This window comes from Phalaenopsis equestris, unplaced genomic scaffold, assembly GCF_001263595.1.
Source record: "Phalaenopsis equestris unplaced genomic scaffold, ASM126359v1 Scaffold000134, whole genome shotgun sequence".
Taxonomy (NCBI): domain Eukaryota; kingdom Viridiplantae; phylum Streptophyta; class Magnoliopsida; order Asparagales; family Orchidaceae; genus Phalaenopsis; species Phalaenopsis equestris.
In genome coordinates this window covers 2,893,557-2,915,244 of record NW_018164576.1, presented here as the reverse complement: position 1 = coordinate 2,915,244, position 21,688 = coordinate 2,893,557, and the positions used below count along the sequence as shown (strand labels likewise).

Below are 21,688 nucleotides of genomic sequence, written 5' to 3'. Positions count from 1 at the left end.
ATACTCTGCTCGCTACATAGCTCTTGTTCGATTCGTGCATTAAACAAGTGAGTTTAACACGAATAAGCTTTTCTAGCTTGATTTATAAACGAACTAATATAAACAAATTTTATTTGTTTGTATCCGCCTAGATTTTACTCTAATTGATTAACTAATAAACAAATAATATTTGTATAATATTTTTAGGTTAAACTTTAATATTATATTAAAAAAACATAACATTTTATTAATTTTTCAATAATTTTAGCCAGGCCTTCAAATAATATATATATATATATATATAGCTGTTATTTGTGTTCGTATAGGAGGATTGTCCAAGTATTTTCCGTGTGTGTGTGTGTGTGTGTGTGTGTGTGTATATTTGTTGCATATGTAAATACACAAGAATTGGGTGGTATGCATGTAAATGTCCCTAACAAGTTAATTTCCTTAGTTCTTGTGACATTAATTTGTATTCTCCCGTTCCCCGAGCCATAGGCCCTCATTAAATTAAGGATATCGGATATGTTAATATATAAAAATTACGTGGTATACATGTAACATATAGTCCCACACCGTCTACAATAGAATAAAAATTTCAGTGATGTTCTTTAAAAAATTAAGAGAAAAGTTCCATTTTATTCCATAGACAATGTCACGAATGATTTAAGCCATGTAAGACGTGGGCGAGCAAACTAAACTTTGGTTTTATTCCTTATTAAAAGAGTATAAATATAATTAAAAAGAAAATTTTCATGATTTAATTATATTATTTTTTAATTAAATTTTAATAAATTATTATTTTGAGCTGAACAAAAGCCTAATTAGAACAAATGAGTTTGAATTGAGCCGAATACAAATAGAATGAACAAAAAAATTTAAAACAGGTTGAACACAAATAAGCTTTAGGCTCGCTCATATCCGGCTCGTTTACACCCCTGCTTCTATTAGCCCAACAAAGTTTCCATCTTAATAAACCTAAACACAATACCATTGTAGCTAATGACAACCAAAACAAATTAGTATTTGGTAGGAAAGTCAATCATACACCTACCTTTCCTTCTCCAATCTTTAAGGAAATACAATACTTAGAAAAATCTTACCACTTGTCTTCATCAGAGTCCATATTATGAAACCCAAAGGCAAAATAAGATATATAAAAAAAAGAAATTAAAAGCTCAATATGGCTACGCATCAGTTGGTAGGCATGGAGTAATTCTCAAGTCATTCTCATTATTCATTTAATTTTATTTTGATAAATGGTAAAGTGTAGGGGAGAATAATGAACAGTCCTTTTTCCTCCAACAACTCTTCCCTTCCTTCTCCTTTATATAGAGATTAACTCTTGTTTCTCTTCTCACAAAAACCTAGCAATTCTTTCTATCTCTTTCTAAAATCAAAAAATGGCGAGGCTCATTTATGCAACAATGGGTACAATTTTTCTCATAAGTTGGGCTAACATGGGCTCAGCCACGGTGTACAGTGTTGGCGATACTTCGGGTTGGAATACTGGCGTGGATTATTCAAGTTGGACCAGTGGAAAAACCTTTGCTGTTGGAGATAGCCTAGGTAAGTTTTTTCAAGTCTAACTCATTACTTAAGATTAATTCGAGGTAATTGAAGTTCTTCAGATTTGTCTTAGCTCTACTAAAATTGTGCGAATCCATTTGTGGAAACTATGAAACAAAACGATGTTTGGCAACGGATTTAGAGCTAGATTTAACCTGAATGCAGGCTAAATCTTGCCAGACTGTCATTTTGGACAAAATGAAGCCATGGATTTGATAAATTATGAGAATTAGAGGAAGAGTTATTTGGTTTGTTTTAATTGTTAAATAGTTATGATTTTAAGGAAAAAAAAAAGCACTTTTCAAGGATTTAGAGATTTTAGCAAAGCCGTTACCAAACAGATTTAAAACATTAAGTATTTAGTAAATCTGAATTTACGGAATATATTAAATCATTTAAGATTTTGCCAAACAACCCCTAATTGAAGTAATAATCATCTTTCTTGGCTGCAGCGTTTGCTTACGGGGCTGGAACGCACACAGTGAACGAAGTGTCGGCAAATGACTACCAATCGTGCTCCACGAGCAACTATCTGAGCACAGACTCGAGCGGCTCCACCACCATCACTCTCAGAACCTCCGGAACCCATTACTTTGTCTGCGGAGTTCCCGGTCATTGCATCGGCGGCATGAAGCTCGCCGTCACCGGTCACCGTGGGCCCCTCTTCTTCATCCGGAACCACCACTACCCCTTCCACACCCTCCACTGAAACCGGCTACCACTTTTCTGCAGCCACCAAAACACAAATTCCGGCGACGGTGGTTGGCTTCTTCGGTATGTGGTTCATGGCGGCCGGTGGTCGGCTTTGAGATTGGTGAAGTCTGTGGTTGTAGAGATTAGACGGCTCAGATGTTATCTTCCGATTTTTCATATTTTTTGAGGTAGATTGACTGTCTTATGGGTGTTTAATTTGTAGCAGTGATATATGAGTTTTTTATAATTGGGAATGGTATGATTGAATATATGGTTTGGTGGATGCCTCTTTATTTCATCATTTCTTTTATTTATTTATTTTATTTTTTGGCTGGCGAAGGCGGAGGGGAATTAGATAATGGAAGGGAATATGTTCTTTTAGCTGCTTTTACTTCTTTTTCTTTTTTAAAGGGAGGTTGTTGGAGTAATGAAGTGGGGGAATGAAAATAATCGCAATTTTTTTCTTTTGATAAAGAAAGTTAAATAAAATGTCAGGAAATTAGAAGTTATGTTAGAAATTCACCTTCATATATATATATATATATATATTCAAAAAGGAATAATCGGATGCAATTATACGATCCCCGATCATCCCTCATGCGCATAAGAATTCGAGTAACACACCCTACACTCAGGAGGAATCAAATTCCAGACCAGAAGAGACTTACAACTGACAAGTATATCCCAACCAACTGATCTGAGCACACGGCGTAAATTCACTTATATATAGTTGATGAGTAGTATTTTTAAAAAATTTAATTGACTACAAGCCAACAAAGATTTATAATCAATTAAAAGTATTAAATGAGAAAATAGAATAAAAATTATTATATTAGATTCAAATGATGTTTTAAATTTTGACACAATTTTTAACATTTTATGGCTACATGATTAGGGTTGTCAAAATGACTCTTTGTTCGTGAACGACTCGTGTTCCGCTAGCTAAACAAACGAACTGAACACGAACACACTTTTTGAGCTCGAAATATAAACGAGTCCAACATGAGCTGGGCCTAGGCTCTCTCGTGTTCGGCTCGTTTACACCCCTACACTCTAGTCTATGAATAGGAAATAGATGGGTAAAGACTGCAATTTGAGAGAGACGCGAAAGTACAAGCCTATGGGGTCGCTTCTGCACTGGGTTACCAGTACTGAAAACCATCTTGACATCGGATGGTTTGGTGTTTCTAAAACCCTAAATTTTCTTCATGGTGCAAATGAGCCTTCTGGGCCTACTGAGATGACTTTTTTCTAGAATTTCAATATCTTCATGTGCTGACAGCCCATATAGCCGATTAACTGTATTCATCGACCACGTCCGAAATGTGATGACAACAAAGATTACCCATTGAAATGATCACGTGAGTTCCCCTGTTGAGCATGCCTGCACATGTCGAGTTTGCTTATTGATCCATCTATCCCCATATAAAGCTGCTTATATATCATACGGGAGGTAGTTCATCAAAACTTATCACTGTCCCTCCCCAATTATGAGTCAACTCACACCCATGATGATATCCCTTTGACGGCAAATCTCAAACAGGCCTTGCTCCCTTAGGGAGCAGAGAGAGGAAAAAGGGTGAAATGTAAGGCCATATGATTGTAAGACACGAGTTTGGACTCTATCCCTCTCCGATTCCTCCTCCTCCGTCTCACAAGATCTCTCCAGTGTATATATATATATCATTTAAGAAGAAAATTAGGTGCCACCATTAATTATCTAGTTAAAACGTCGCTTTGGGTTGATTAGAATGTGATTGACTAGTTAAAACCGTCCATTAGTAGATTAAGCAATCAACCTTTGTTATGAATTTACTTAACCCTAGAAAATGGTTGTCGGTTAAGCTCAAGTAAACGAGGGAAAGGCAAAAACCTACTAAATTTAATTCATAATTATATAAACTTATTCATTTTTAAAATTCAAAGTTCTCTTAATATGAAATTCATACTTTATATTAATATTATTTTATAGTGGTAAATTCATAAAATAAATTTTAAAAATTCATAAAAAAAAACTTTTGCTTAAAATTTGCAGAACCGACCGGCTTAAACTTCATATTTGCAAATCGTAATAACCATAGTATGCCATTATTTCTCTTAAAACGCAAGCAATTCATTGACCATAAGCTAACTTTAATAACAATATTAGAAATAATATTTACCATCATTTATATGAGGAGGATGGTATGATATCTCTATTGATTTGCTAGAATAAGATCGAGAAACATGAGGTAATATGTAATACGAATGTATATATATATATATATTACCTCATAAAACCCCTTACCAAATATAGTTTTATTTTATATGGAAGCATAAGTTAAACAAAAATACTAAAAATAAATATAAATAATAAACTTAGCGCCGCAGTCCGGGTTCGGAAGGCGGTACACTCAGCAACACAGAACATGATGAAAAAAATTGAACTTGTTTTGTATTTTTAGAAAAAAAAAACAAATAATAATAGAAATAATTAAGGAGAATTCAAATTTGAAATTTTTACATAGCAATCACCCAAAATATTGAATATTTCATTTTAACCGCCCAAACTTTAAATATAACATTTTAACTACTTTTTCCATTATAACCGCTCTCCATTTTTCACTAATGAAAGCTTTTAGTGAAAATTTTAGGTGGTTAAAATTGTTATACTTAAAGTTTTAGATGGTTAAAATGTTACATTTAAATTTTAGGTGGTTAAAATGTTACAGTTGAGATGGCTCAGTAAGTGGTTTAGTGAAATCTGCTATATAAAAATATCAAAATGTGAGTTTGATATCAAAGTCAATAAATGACTACTATTTATTAAGGCATAAAAGATAATGAAAATGGGGCAGGTTATATGACCAATAAATAGTGAAAATTTACTATGTGTATAAAAGAATTTGCAATGTTTATGCTCTTGAATATGAGTGGGTTGACCACATACACATTTAAGTAGATATTTACATGTTGCAATATCAGATATCTTTGCATAGAAATGACTCATAAATCATTTAACATTTTAGTATATACACATCTTTACATATAATTACATTTCATCATGCACCCATCTAATATTTAAGTATTTACACATCTTTAAATATAATTATATTACATATATACACATATTTACATAGAAATTGATTTACTACGGCACACAAAAATAAGGAAATATTTACGCCAATCTCATGGAAATCCACTAATTTCTTTAGAAGGACCTGTCGGTCGGGCTATTCATAATAAAATGATTTAAAACCGACATAATAATATTGTAATATTGGCTATATTTAATTCATCACAATTAAAACACGAGAGGATAATTACAATATGTCTAACAATATTATAAACAATAATTAAATAGTAAGATTTGCCAATCAAACAATAAAAGAAATAATAGATATTAAAATCTTGAAATGTGAACAATTAAATACAAGACTAAGTAGCAATAAATAAGGTTAATTACATATTAAAATAATTATGAGCAAAAATAGAAACTATTGTAGTTAAATGAACCGAATTTAAAGGGTTACGAATAAAAAACCTAAGATTAGTTGGGAATTTAAAACAATTAGCAAGAATAACGTGACTAACTAAAAAGCATATGTTTATCCCATAATAAAGAACAGTTACTTATCTCGAGACAATAAATGTGATTCTCCTATGAATTTGACGGTTTGATTATCAATCCTACACCAATTAAATATAAGATATAAATGATTATTTAATAAATTTATTTAATCATTAAATTAGGTGTCACCTAATAAAAAAATATTATTGATAAAAATTTATTATTATTATACTATTTTTAAAAGAAAAAAACGTATGAACGTTGACCAAATAACATAAAATAAAATCCTTTTGTTTTAGTTTGATGGGGAGAAGAAAAACTAATTTTTGAATAAGTTTTATTCGGAGAAATTAATAAGAATTGGTGCGTGCTAGAAAATTCGCAACAGTGAAGTAAAATATTATCGTCTTTGCATTAGGGACACCAGAAATTTTTACGTGGAAAATCCTAGAAAATGAAAAAATCACGGGGTATGACATAGCTATAAAAATCCACCATTGGTTGATAATTATAGAACATAATTGTCCCATAGATGAGAAAGAGTTACAAAGTTTCCCAAGTGACAATGTCGACGTGAGGATGAACTTATTGCAAGGAGCGGAGGGCATAGCACAGATTAACAAATTTCCATCATACGAAACGAATATTAAGGCATCACACGGATCTTAATGTAACATTTTGAGTAAGAAATTGTCAAACTTTGATTAAGAGTCATCTAGAGCTCTAATTTCAACAAGCTTACAGTCAAACTGACCGGCTAAATGAGACGAACCCAATGATATCAAAATTAGTCCAATCCGAGTCAAATCAAGCTTAGATCGAGTCATTAAACCACTCTTGGAGGCTTTCCAAGCATATTTAGAAGGTCAAACAAATATCGAATCTGGCGAGCCTATAGTCAAACCGAGTGTCTCAATAAAAAAAAATCCAACGAGTCTAAGATCGCTTCTGACATCGTTAACACACTCAAATGTCCATCAAAAGACTGCTCTGGGTCATCCGATCAAACTGTTTCATACTCCTGCATTAATTGCATCGGGAACTCTATTAATAGTGTCCCACCCTTCTCATGAAAGAGGAGAGAGCTTAAGGCTTGAGAGAGAGTTTTGGCTTGAGAAAGAGCTAAAGTCTTGCATCACTCAAATCGTCGTCGACCACCGCCAACTGTCGTCGACCATCACCGGGCGCCGCCGACTGCATTATCATTGGCCATCACCTATCAACCATTGATGATTGTTATTGGTATTCACCTACTCTTTGCAACAAGTTCATATGCACGTCGACGTTATAACTTTGGAGACTTTGTAACTCTTTCTCTCCAAAGGGACAAGGGTTCCCTGTAATCATTAACTTATAGTGGATTTTTATATCTGGGTCAGACCCCGTAGTTTTTTTCTTCCTGGGCTTTCCATGTAAAACTTATAGTGTCTCTACTGGTTGTTTTTTTTCTATCTGAGCGTGTGTTGAATCTTTGTGCAATATCAAGACAATAATTTATTACTCTACTACAGTGAATTTTCTTGCACGCAACAGTTTGACACCTTCTGTGGGAAACGAAGCAACGTTTGACAGTGTCTTCAACTATGAGATACTGAGCCACTGCTTCATTTCCCAATTATATGCATCATCCAATTGGTGAAGGAACCTCCTTTGCATCTTAAAGATTATCTTTGGATCATTCTTCGATGTGGTGGCAACATTCACTGCAGTCTCGAAAGGTTGTTCACGTCAACGCCTCATACAATATTGTAGTGGGGTTGTCTTCTCACACTCTATTCAAACACAATATTTCACAACTTTCTATAAGCTGAGGGGCAACATTTATTGTTGGCTCAAACGATCGTTCACGCTAACGTTCCGGGCACGACTATGGTAAGACAGTCAACTCACATTTTGCTTAGACAACAGGTCTTTGAAATCCACCCCTAGACTTGGGGCAATATTCATTACAAATAACGCTTCCTCAACGCCCCCTCATAGTACTTGAGTTTCTCTTCAACTAGATCAAAAAGTTGATTTCTTCAAGGCTCGATACATGGGCTGTTTTAGAAGCTCATGTGGAAAACACGCCTGTTGGAGAAAATTCAAAAGAAACAACTGACAAGTTATCAAATATTATTATTGAGTATGACTACAACCATATTTCCAAGTAACCATACGGTCCATTAAGACCACTACCCTAGTTTTGAGAAACACAGAGCATCTCTTACACATCATGCTGGGCTTAATCGATTTCTGAGGGACTTTACTCGACCTACTCCATCACTAGCTATTATCGTCAAGCAGAAGTTTTGATTAACAGCCTTGGAGAGGTCAAGAATCATTGTTGGATTTCATCGATCTCTTCCATAATAGGTTACGGTAGTCAAGCAGAAGCTTCAACTAACAACCTTAGATAGGTTAAGCTTCCTCAGTTGATTTCATATGACTTTATCCATTATGGGTTAATGTCGTCAAGCATCTTCAGCTAGGGAACCCAAGACGGGTCTTACATTCTTAATGGATTCTTCTTTCAAATATGCTCCAAATAGGATACTGTAGTCAAACAGACACGCTTTGACTAACATCAATATTTTCAGATGAAGAAATTAGTGTCGCTTGAAAATTGGAGGCAACCACTACACTATCAATAAATTTTCATCATCCGACATGAATTTTGAGGCATAACACTAATCTTGAGAAAACATTTGAAGTAAGAAATATTAAAACTTTAATTAAAAGTCATCAAGAGCTCTGATTTCTGCAAACTTATAATCAAACTGAAATTTGTCGACGAAGACGGACCATATGGTGCTAGCATTGATTCAATTTGAACTAAATCAAGCCCTAATCTGACTATTAAAACATGTTTGGAAGTTACCCAGGATTTTCTCTTTCTTTTCTTAGGAGTTTCATACTCAAGAGGAGGTAACTCAGTTATCTTGCAGATATTTACTTGTCCTCGTTCAGGAAAGAGCGACTGAAACCTACTTTCATTCAAGAGAGGAGAGGTTTTAGGTAAACCAAATTCAAAATTATCCATCTCTTCTATTAGTTATGCAGTCCTCTAACAGAATCTCTATTCTAATTTCATTGTTGGGTTTTAGTTAACGTAGAAGTTATTTGGTAAGATGGACCAATTCTGAATATTATCAGTGTTTTGAGTACTTCACAAATTAAGTCTGAGGTCATTCTGATCTCTATTCTCTCAGGATGCTGAAGAAAGACAATGACATATTAAACCGAGGGTACGAGACAGTCGGCGGGAGCTAACGACGGAAGGAATGATGTTGCACTTCAGTTCATTCTCAAAGTTTCAAGTTCTTTCTCGAGCCTCAAGTTCCCTCCCCTCTCATGAGAGGGATGAGACTCTATTTATAGAGTTCTGAGTGCAATTAATGCAGAAATATTAACCACATTGATCGGGTGGCTCAAAGGGTTTCATTCAAGCTAATGTGTCTGATAGACATTTGAGTGTCTTAATGATGTCAAAATTGAGTGATCTTGGGCTCGTTGGAATCATCTTATCGAGACAGTCAATTTGACCATGAACTCGATGGATTAGACATCTGTTTGACCTTCCATATGTGTGTAGAAAGCTTCCACAATTGGTGTAATGGTTTGATCGAGACTCAATTTGGTTCAAATTGGATCAATATCTATACCATTGGATCTATCTTGTTGAGCGGTCAGTTGATTGTATGTTTGCTGAAATCAGAGCTCTGGACCATTCTCAATCAAAATTTGAATGTTTCTTGCTCAAAAGTTTGTCTCGAGATCCGTATTATGCCTTAAAATTCATGTCATATTTATTTATGACATTTTAGTTGTCCTCCTATTTTCAAAAAAGATAAATTTTGTTGTCCTACAAAACCAATATCCGGATTACTTTTTATTTTTATTGTATTATTATTAATAGAGAGATAGATATGCATGCAATCCGCGTAATGTCCCTTCTAACTTACTCAATTGCCAATTGGCCACCAGTTACTTCCTATAGGTGTCCAAATCCAATGCCCGTGCGTACAACACCACATTAATTCTTACGCATTATAACTATATATATGCAAATAATAGTCCGAGGCTATTATATGAGCCCAATCACTCTCAAGTATCTAATTATTCGAGGACTGTTCTCACTACCGGTGAACTAGTCAAAGGGAGGTTCATACTCGTGACCTGAGGGACTTACAACCTTCAAAGAGGCTGCTTTACCAACAGGTCACGACTAGCGGCACTTTTATATATATATATGTATATACACACACATAAAAAATATAGTTCGTAGGATTTGTATATCTTCGAATAAGGATGTTGGTCCCACCCAATAAAAGGGAAAAAATGATACACCATCAATAAAATTCCAACATCAGTCACGAATCTCAAGACATCACAATGATCTCTAAGGCAATCTTTTGAACAAGAAATGTTCAAACTTCGATTAAGAGATAACCAAAGTTCCAATTTCAACAAACTTATAGTCAAACTGACAGGTTTGATGAAATAGACCCAATGATACCAATATTGATCTAATCTAGTCAAACGAAGCTCAAATCAAGCCATTAAACCACTTTTAGAAGCTCTCGAAGCATCTTTAGGAGGTTAAATGAATGTCGAATTGGGTACAGTCGAATAGAGCGTCTCGATAAGATGAATCTAAGGAGCTCAAGATCGTTCAATTCTGACATCATCAAGACACTCAAATGTCCATCATATGTCGTCTGATCAAAGAAAAACACTCGGGGCATGTCTGATCAAAATGATTCATATTCATGTATCAATTGCACTGGAACTTTATAAATAGAGTCTCACGCCTCTCATGAAAGAGGGAGAGCTTGAGGCCTAAAAAAAATTTTGAAGCTTTGAGAAAGAGCTGGAGTTCAGCGCCACCAACCGACGTCGACCACCACTTTCCGACCGATGCTGATTGCTATCAGTCGCCGCTCATTACTTACAGCAAATTTAGACATATGCCGATGTAGTAACTTGGGATATTTTTTAACCCTTTCTGGCCTATGGGAGAAGTGGTTGTAATTGCAATCATAATTTTACAGTTGAACTCTTCAATTAGGCCAAAACCTCGTGGTTTTTTTCTTTATGAGATTTTTCAAGTAAAAATTTTGGGTATCTCTACTAATTATTTTTTTCGTGCGAATGTGTGTTAAATTATCATGCTACACTATGACAATAATCCATTTCTCTACCGAACAAATTTTCGAGCATGCATTAGCCATAAAAAAAACATTTTTAACCATTAAATCTCGTTTTGGCTCTCTTTCCTTGAATCCCTGTTGGAAGATGGGTTACGGGATTCAGAGGAGCCAAAAGTGCATGACAATGAGAGGCAAGGGTTACCTTCCTTGATGGTTTTGTGTAGGAACGGATGGAAGGAGTAGGAATTAGGTCACCTCTGCACGCTACGATCCTGTCCTCACCTTTAACTCCGATTGCGACTTATCGCAAGGCTTCAGAGAATGAGGAGAAAGGTAGGAGATTAGGTGGCCTTGTTACGTGGCAACTCCATCGTTAACTTCTCAGCCAGCTCGAATCACAATTTTGTTTTTCACTTCTTACCTTAAAAAAGTGATCTAACTCAGCTTCTTAACATCGTAAGTCGGGTTTGAGCGAGCCCGGGGCTCATCCGTGCTAAGCGTGCTTGAAATTTTTATTTTTCTTTTTTTAAAATATATTTATGTTCGAAATGATTCATAAATAGCACTAATTCGAACGATTAAAAAATATAAAAATTAATACTTTTAATACAGCATAAAAAATAAATATGAAAATACTGTAAAAATCATTATTTATTTATTTAATCTCTGTCAAACACAAGCCAAACATTTTCTAACAAAAAAAAAATTATTTATGTTCCGCTCATTTATAAATTAAGCCTCATAAAATGATAACTTTTGAGGAGAGACAGATTATATACTACATGTTAATATAATTGCCACAAAATAGTAAATGAATATCGATTTGATATAATTCTTAATGGCAAGAACAGTAAATATGATCCAACCTCATCAAGATTTAAAGATCTGAGACTAATTTCAGCACATACACTTCAGTCTTCACGGCAACACAATCTGACATAATTCTTATTGGCAATTAATTAGTATTAAAACAGAGAAATTAATATTCTATTAACCTTTTTTATTTGAAGTGCTGTGGCAGGTAATATGGTTCAGGAGTTGAAAAACTGTAATGTAATCTACAAAAATAATTAATTACAAAAACAAGCAATTTAATTACTTGATTCAACTTCAGAAGAAATCCACGTCCATGAGACAATCTCGATCCTCATCTTTTTGTTGTTTGTGAAGTAAGAAATTAATATATTTTTTCAAATTTCAGCTTTCGACTGAGATTTAAATTTATAAAAGAAAATAAGAAACTGAACATGCACTTACAATTTGTTGAATCACTCTATCAGCAAAACAGACATCTCAAAGAGTACTTCCAGCTTGTGCGACACCTCGTTTAGCACGTCTCTGAGGGCGACTAGCTCCGTCTGCAGAACCGCTACTTCAGCATCCAGGCGAGCGGACACCTCTAGCACATGATCCGCAGCCGAACCCCAAGCAAGTCCCTCAAAAAGGCCGACCGACCCTACTAATAGTCTGGTCTCCCCCTGCCAGCTACTCTATGATCTCCCAATGTATTTATAGCAACTTGAAATCCTAATGAGCAGTACAACGTTTAACTAAAATTATTAAAGAAAAGTACATAACGGTACATGAATATATAAATGCCCACGCGAGCGAGTTGCTTTAGCTTTTAAATCTGACGGTGAATTAGTGTGGTCGATCGACTGCGAGTACTTTCTACTAACTTTTTTTTCTCAATTAGATCTAACTAGAATCATTTTCTCATCAACATTATATCGACATTTTGGCATGTACATAAATTGTTAATTTTAAATATTTGTTTATTATTATTATTCAAAGAACATAAATAATAGAATGCATAAAAGTCAAAATCCACATATGTAGCATGTTCTAGCTAAAGACTACAATATACAAATTAATCTATTAGATGAATTTCAACTTAAATTTCATTGAGAAATGGAATTCATTTGAATCATAGCTACACTAACCTACCTAAAATTTAATGGGCACTCTATTATCCATTAAAATGGAGCAATTATATCAGACCATGCAAATTAGAAGTTTGTGACATGTTAATATTTATTTATGAAGGATCGAATGCTTTGTGTGATGTTAAAATAAATAGATCAATTCATGAGCACGACTTATTAGATTAGTCCACTTCGATCGGCTTCATCATCCTCTTATAGCATACAAACATAATATAATTTTAATATATAAATGAACGTATAAAGAAAAAGGGCATGGAAGGGCTATTAATAATATCAAGTGGACTAAACCTTTGGAAATTTACATGCATACCACATAAGTCGTATGTATTTACATTTTTAACGCCTAAACATTCATTATTATTTTTATAACATAAATTTATGCATGAAAATACATATTTATTATCTAAAAGCAAGTAATAGTGATATTTTTCATATATGTTAAGTATGCAAATATGAAACTTCAAATGTTACATATGCAAATACATAAGAATTGTATGGCATGCATCTAAATGCACCTAAACATTTTGGGGACACCATAGGCAAGACATAAATACATTAATTTTGAAGAAAAAGTAATTAAGGATTTTCATTAGTGAAAATGACAAACATGATAACGTAAATAAAGAAATATTATATTGATATATAAAATAATAGATAAGTATTTTAGGTTTTTATCTTTTATAATTAATGCTAATTCAAATGCATTAAAATTAATGATTAATAAAATTAAAATTCATGCGTCCATCACTTTAAGAAATTATACGGAGGAGTATACAAAGTTATCTGTGCAGTTTCATATCCTCTCGGTTGTAGCGAAATCCATTCCTTGTCTTGATCGCATACCACGAATCACTTGTTTGTTCTTCGCTTTCCCTCGCTCCTCCTCTACATTTTCTTTCTCCCACTCCTCTGACGCTCTCCTTCCAATGGAATCCACCGCCCTCCTCCGCCCCCTCCCCTCCCCTTCCTCTTTCTTCGTCAACCGTCCCCTCTCCGTCCGCCCACCTTCCTGCGCCATCTTCCCTATCCGCCGCCCGACCACTTCTTTACTCCGCCGTCGCTCCCCTTCCCTTTCTCCCCGCCCTCTCCCTAACCCTAACCCTAACCCTCACCCTCGCCAAAAATCCCTCCTTTCCCTAATCCGTGCATCCTCCTCTTCGTCCCCTCCCCCACCACCTCCTTCTTCGCCACCTACTGCAGGGGTGAAGCCATTGCCGCTAGCAATCTCCGTCGCGATCGGACTCCTTCTGCGCTTTATCGTCCCCAAGCCCGTCGAGGTCACCCCCCAGGCGTGGCAGCTCCTCGCGATTTTCTCCTCCACCATTGCGGGGCTTGTTCTCAGTCCTCTCCCCGTCGGCGCGTGGGCATTCATCTGCCTCACCGTTTCCGTCATCACTAAGACGCTCAGCTTCTCTGCGGCTTTCTCTGCATTCACGAACGAGGTGATATGGCTGATTGTGATTTCCTTCTTTTTTGCTCGGGGTTTTGTGAAGACGGGATTGGGGGATCGGATTGCTACTTATTTTGTGAAGTGGCTGGGGAAAAGCACGCTAGGGCTTTCCTATGGGCTTACAGTCAGTGAGGCGCTGATTTCACCTGCAATGCCGAGTACTACGGCAAGGGCTGGCGGGGTGTTCTTGCCGATTATCAATTCTCTATCTTTGTCGTCGGGGAGCAGACCTGGGGAGAAGTCGTCCAAGAAATTGGGATCGTATCTGGTCATGTCTCAATTCCAGGTTCGGATTTCTCTGTGGCATTTCCTTGTTTTCTTCTTTTTTGAAGATAATCCAAAACAGATTTTTTTTAATTTTTTTTTTTTTTAATTTTTTGGATTTGTTTTGTTAGAACAAAAATTTTAGAATAACATTCAATTTTCACAAACAAAGTAAAAAGATAAACCTTGACAGAACCCACAATTAAGTAGAAAAAAACATTGAGAGAAAGAGCCAAGAATCATTGACATACATACCACCCAATTTTATGTGTGTACATATCTGACAGCTAGATTTTCATTTTTTACATTATACCACCCATATCTATCATATTACAACAAATTTACTACTATTTTAACTTTTAACGAGTGAAACACATCAGGTGACATATATGTAAAAGTTGAAGTTTAAATGCTAGATATGTAAATACATAAGAATTGAGTGGTATGCATGTGAATCTTCCTTAAAAAATGCACCCAAAAAATAAATGTTTATGATTCTCATTGGCACAAAACTTATAAAGAGTGTAAACCGCCAAACCTATAGCTTTCAAATTATCAGAATTTTCAACATCTCAAGGCAGTTCATTCAATCAGTAAAATGAGTTTTTAATCGATTGGCCTTTAAAAGATTGAAATGTAGACCAGTGAAGCTCGGTGAGATCACCGAATATAGGCTTCTTAGTTTTGAAATGAGTAAAAAATATCCTCTTTATGCCATAGAATATTCACTCTCATTAAATAATGGCAGAATCATTATTCTATTAGAACATGATGAGTTAATTTCAACAACCACATGAGGAAGTACATCAATTTGATCTCATTTGCGTTTTCTTAAGAATTTGGGCAAGCATCTTTAGTAGAATAAAAAAGTTGGAATAGTTAAGCCTCCTAGTTTTCTGAAGAAAGTTTCCATTAAATCAAGAATCCATACAATGGTAAATGTGGGAACCATCTCCATTTTTATAGGACAGCAAACTCCTCATTTTAAAACCATTTAGTTTCAACTCTTTTTTTGTTTTTTTTAAAAGAATGATTCTTGGCTAAATGATCCTGAAAAGATGGATAAAGGCTTCACACTAATGAGATAGCAAGTTATTCTATTAAGGATCCTACATTTGGCTTTCATTTCTTATATTGTATTGCGGGTGCTTATGTTAGATAGACCAGCACAGCTTTTATCTTTGAGTAAAGTGGTTTGGTGCCAAGAAGCTTTATTACAATACTTAAAAAAAGGCTTTTATAGAGGTTCTCCCCTTGAAAATAAGCACTGTTCATATATTGTGATTTTTTACAAATTTCATAACTTAATGAAGTTGTGCAAAGTTTTATGTAAAATACTGTGCAATAATTTACAAGAATGCAAAGATTTTCTGTGATAAGGCGAGTTGTGATTTGAGTATAAATTTCTAAAGCCATTGTAATTGTTATCTATTTGTATGTAAAATGCATGCTAACAATGCAAAACGGTATTTGAAACAGTCAGCTTAAAATAAGAAATTTGTAACTTTTTTATTTTTTGACAAAAAAATAAAAAAAAGATCTAAAGGAGAGAAAACTTGGCATGTATTAGAATATAGATATGATAGCAAGGACCTAGGCTTAACATCACCTTAGTAAATTGACTCTGTTTACATCCTTTGATTTCTGTTAATGTCTTTTGTAACATTTGAACCAAAATAAATGTTCAATTATTTAATTCCTTTTTTTTCTTTTTTTGACATGAAGCGTATTTTGTTACTTTTGTCACATTCAGATTTGTAACTTTCTCATCCTTTAGATGTTCATCTTGGTGTATATAGTCAGCAGGGAACTCCAGTGCTCTTTTTCTAACTGCTGCTGCTCAAAACCTATTGTGCCTCAAGTTAGCTGAAGAAGTTGGGGTTGGGATTGTAAATCCATGGGTAACTTGGTTTAAAGCTGCAAGTTTGCCTGCTATCGTATGCCTTCTCGCAACTCCATATCTTCTTTATAAGATGTATCCTCCAGAAACTAAGGACACGCCCGATGCACCTGCTTTGGCTGCTAAAAAGCTCGAACAGATGGGACCTGTCACAAGAAATGAATGGGCTATGGTTGCAACGATGCTTCTTGCTGTTTCGTTGTGGGTTTTTGGGTGAGTGAATCGTTGCCGATATTTTGCCATTATAATTCATTATGTTTCTTAAATTTGAATTTTCTTCTTTGGGGTATTTACACACTTGGATGCCAAATACTATCTATTTACATATCTAACAGCTAAATGTACAATTTGTATTTATACCACCCAAACATTTCTTATCACATAAACAGTACCACCATCTAAACTTTTATAAGTGAAATTGAAGCTTGGGTGTGACATATGTAAATACATAGGAATTGAGTGGTATGTATGTAAATCTGCCTTCTTTTTATCATACAACTGTTTTTCTACATAATCGCATTTATCTATTGCCGTTATGACACGTCATGTTGAGACCTTACCTTCAGAAGCTGCATGGCAATGGAGTCAGGGGAATGAGAGGGAACTTTCTAATTTATTATAATAGATACTTTTAGCTTTATTCACTTTGTGTTAATTTTGCATATTTCACCATCAGCAATTATTTTGTATGATAAGCTGTTAGTTTTTTTTTTTTTTTTGGAAATTTAAATGCTTACGTTTTCATTCTTTGTGAACAGAGAGGCTCTTGGTGTGGCGAGCGTAGTTGCTGCCATGCTGGGATTATCAATCTTGCTTTTGGTGGGCGTCTTAGATTGGGATGATTGCTTAACTGAGCATTCTGCATGGGATACATTGGCTTGGTTTGCAGTATTAGTTGGCATGGCAGGCCAACTTACGAACCTTGGTATTGTGTCGTGGATGTCGAGCTGTGTGGCGAAGTCTCTGCAGTGTTTTTCATTGAGCTGGCCGGTAGCCTTTGGCGTTCTTCAAGGATCGTATTTCCTCATCCATTATCTTTTTGCGAGTCAAACCGGGCATGTTGGAGCTCTTTACTCCGCATTTCTCGCTATGCATGTTGCGGCGGGCGTGCCTGGCGTGTTGGCGGCACTAGCATTGGCGTACAATACGAATCTGTTTGGCGCAATAACACATTATAGCAGCGGACAGGCTGCGGTTTACTATGGAGGTATTTTTTTTATTATTTTTGTTGTTTGGCATTTTCAACATGCAAAATGGTTTCATTATTTATGTGCACAACAGTATATTATATTGTGATTCGTGTTATTCAGTAGTTTTTACTTGAATATTTTTCAGTAGAACGAGTGAGTGCTTGATTCAAAGTTGGGAACTTCACTTTGTTGACTCTGAAAATGCAAAAAATTCAAATTTAGTACTAAGATTCAAATATTTTTTAGAGTTGAGAATTTTTGCAGAAATTAATGTACTCTTTCTGAAGAGTCTAGGATTTAAGTTCATGCTTGAGAGGCTTAAATTCAGTTCTGCAACTGAGGTCTATTAGAGTGTGGGCTTAGGGCAGGATTTGGTTGTTGTCTTCCTAGTGATCTATAGGTCATGAGTCTCAATCACAAAAATAACCTTTTTGAAATGCCAAGGTAAAGCCGGGAGTGTTGAAGGCTGATATGTCTGCGGATTCACACCTCAAGAGAGGAACTTGGGGAAGAGGAAAGAACATGCTATGGAGAGGGGATTGTTGTCTTTTATTAGGGGAAATTGGGTTACATCATTTTGGGATTCAAAGTGCTCCTCCTTCTCTTGCATAAAGCTTTCCCCTTATGTATGGGAATATCACCTCTTAAAAATGCACTAATGATATTAAATATAGAATTCTAGAGATCTATGTTCCTTTTCTTTTTCTTCTAATACAGACATATAATTAATATTATCCTAGCATATTATCTTCTGACGGTGCTACATCACTTTCTATTCTCTATGAACTCATCGGGTCATATCCTTATCAGTCTTTTGGGCTCTAATGATAGTTTGCCTCTAGGCTAAATCGACCATGAAGAGAGCTGGATCTTCTCTTGTTGAATTGATCTGACATCACAAAACGGCTCCATGCCAGATCATCAAACAATCTCTTAGAACTTGTCAGGTAAAAGGGGAGCATTCACTTGATGATCCGTATTCGGCAATCCATACTTGTCAGCTCGCACTCAAAAACTTGTACTCGACTCTATATGTTTGGCTGAGGAACTCAAAAGCCTATCTTGTTACATCATAAGCCCAGTGTAACCATATATTATGGCTATACAAAGTACATTAAAGCCTCCTTAGACCCAACATTGGCGGAATTTTGTGCGCTTCGAACATCTCTATTAACAGGGCTCTATTTGTGCCAAGCATAACATTTATTTCTAGACATATGATGCAAGACAAACAACCATTACATTTTCAAGGTTGCCATGGTGTCTTGTAATTATGGCAGCTTGAATATGTTAGCCATTGTTAGACACTTGATAAATTCATTCTCAATTTCTTCTGTTCGCTATTTTCTTATCACTTGCAGTTGTATAAAGCTTTGTTTTCTTGGCCTTTTTAACAGCTGGATATATAGATCTTCCGGACTTATTCAGGCTGGGCTTTTTGACAGCCTTGATTAACCTTACGGCCTGGGGAGTAGTTGGAGGCTTCTGGTGGAAACTGTTGGGCCTTTATTAATTGATCCAACATTTTTCATCTCTACTGGTCAATGATTTATTGAGACGGCTCTGAGTTTATCTAATTTTGAAATTTTTTTTTGGGGAAATTACAATTATGGCAACATTTTAGTGATGCTGCCTCGTGGTCTTCATGGTCTGGGCCCAAATGATTATGTTAAATTTTTTATTCATTACAATAATTTGTATGCTGCTTCCCATCATTAGTGATAGCAGTACCAATGAGATACATTAGTTCCTAATATGATAAATTTCTCTTTTAATTTGTTTATCAGTATTTGATTTTTCTAAAATTAGTTTAGCTTGTATTACAGAATCTTTTGGGTGGCTATAAGATATTATCAGATGTATCTATACATGTATTGTGTGTGCACGTGCGTGTGCGTGTGCGCGCTTTTGGATACTCTTAAGTTCTCTTTGGGATAGTTTTCTGCTTTCATTGTTTTAACTAACTGTTTAGAACAACTTTGAAGTTGTTATAGTAGAAATTCTAGTTCGAAAATTTACGATGATTATTATAAATTTATTTTATTTTTAAAAAATTAGACCGCAGTTCTATGATAGTCACCGCAATTCACAAGATCAGGTTACAAAAGCAATTTCCCACTGCAAATTTTGAAAATCCTGAAAGTGGGTTGTTAGTAAACAGTTTTTTAGAAATTTTGGTGATGAGATGGCTATTTTTTGTTAAATTGACAGTTGTAAAATGGTTGTGGATTTTGTGAAAAAAATAAATAAATAATTATAATTTTCACCATAATTTTTTAAAAAATTAATATTCCCACTTCTGCCTTGGAACTAGGGGTGTAAATTTATTTATATTTTGAGCTCAAAAAGTGTGTTCGTATTCGGCTTGTTTGTTTAGTGAGCCGAACATAAGCCGTTTACGAACAAAGAGTCGTTTCGACAACCTTAATCATATAGTCATAAACTATTAAGAATTAGGGCAAGATTTAAAATATTATTTGATTCTAATTTAATAATTTTTATTTTATTTTCTTAATTAATATTTTTTAGTTGATTGTAAATCTTTATAACCTTATAGTCAATTAAATGTTTTATAAATGCTACTCATCAAATATATATATATATATATATATTGATTAGTAGTATTTCGAGTCAAAACGAGCCGAACAAATATTTGTTCATGTAGTTCGTGTTCGGCTCATCAACTTAGTGAAAGAGCCGAGCACTAGTTTCTTAACGAGCCGAACACGAGCAGTTCGCGAACAACTAGCCGTTCTGACAGTTAGGAGAGATTGTTTTTATTCGGATTTTTTTCTTTTTCAGCTGCTACTCTTTCCTATTTACAATGATAATGGATGTGTCCATATAAATGATTCTTTTTTGTAGTAATGTAAATAAAATATTTTTGATGATTTGACAATAAAATACACAAATTAAATTGTTAAATTAAAGTTAATATGGCTTGAAATTCAGCAAAATAAATGCGTTTAAATTGTAGTTATACGCATCATGGTGCATTGAATTAAAAAAATCATGAGCAGATTTTTAATAGCTAAGATAATGGTAATAATGATAATGCTTATGAATAAAATTAAATGAAGGATTGGATATTTATTTCATATTTGTAAATATATTTAAGCATCTATGATTCAATGAATTCCTGCACCAAATTCGACCAATGAAGAATGATATGCAGCAATAATTTCTTAAAAGATTTGTAGATAAGTTGGATTAAGAGTTTAATATATCTGAATCATAAATTCTTCGTATTAGAATATATCACTGTTCTTAAAGTGATGTAATGGTACATAAGAGATGATTACGAGCTGGCCCCCTGATAGGAGATTATGAGGGTCCATATGACCGGCCAACTAGGCCGAAACCAAGGGAGCCATGAAGCGGACAAGAAGGCGTCTGGAAGACCGAAGCACGAGCAGTCCAGTCAAAAATGAGAGAAAAAAGAATGTCTGAGCCAACCGCTACGGGAAATCCGACTCAATTTGATAGCCTATCCCAGTAAAGCTGATCCAAAGGAAGATATAATTTCGCAAAGCTTCTGCGACCATCCCGTGGAGACTTTAAAGACTCCTTACTGTTATGAAATATATACCAAAGTAGTTGATGTGGTATATATACAAATCAAACAGGAGAACGATCGACGAAGCAAAAAATAGAACGAGAAAAATTTACACCAGAAAGAACACACAGATTTATGTGGTTCGGCAAATTGCTTACGTCCATGGAGTTGCAGAGGATTTTACTACTTGAGGAAATTTACACCAGTCGATCACCTCGACTTACAAGAGGAATCTCTCACTCTTCGTTGCCACAAGCCACCAAGAAAAACCTAGGGAGAACAATCTTCTTCTTCTTCCTTCTGTCGCGAGAAACTACTCCTCCTTGCACTTCTTCTCTTCCACTGTCCCTGGAAACCCGAAGAACTCTTCCTCTATCTCGAGGAAACCTAAAGAAGAAAATCGTGACTTCTTGTGACATACAGATATGCAGATAAGCCTCTCCTTTTATCACGAAGAGA

General features: G+C 35.1%; 2 protein-coding genes across 2 annotated transcripts; both read left to right on the top strand.

Moving 5' to 3' along the window:
* Nucleotides 1-1,331: 1,331 nt before the first annotated feature.
* On the top strand, nt 1,332-2,512 carry LOC110021489 (blue copper protein-like). The gene is given in 3 exon segments (XM_020719999.1): nt 1,332-1,548; nt 2,001-2,194; nt 2,196-2,512. Coding segments are annotated over 3 exon segments (522 nt in total). The 5' UTR covers nt 1,332-1,382; the 3' UTR covers nt 2,358-2,512.
* Nucleotides 2,513-13,742: 11,230 nt separating this feature from the next.
* On the top strand, nt 13,743-19,508 carry LOC110021530 (dicarboxylate transporter 2, chloroplastic-like). The gene is made up of 4 exons (XM_020720062.1): nt 13,743-14,605; nt 16,383-16,696; nt 17,242-17,690; nt 19,071-19,508. The coding sequence occupies exons 1-4, from the start codon at nt 13,796-13,798 to the stop codon at nt 19,184-19,186; spliced, it is 1,689 nt and encodes a 562-aa protein (XP_020575721.1). The 5' UTR covers nt 13,743-13,795; the 3' UTR covers nt 19,187-19,508.
* Nucleotides 19,509-21,688: the final 2,180 nt, after the last annotated feature.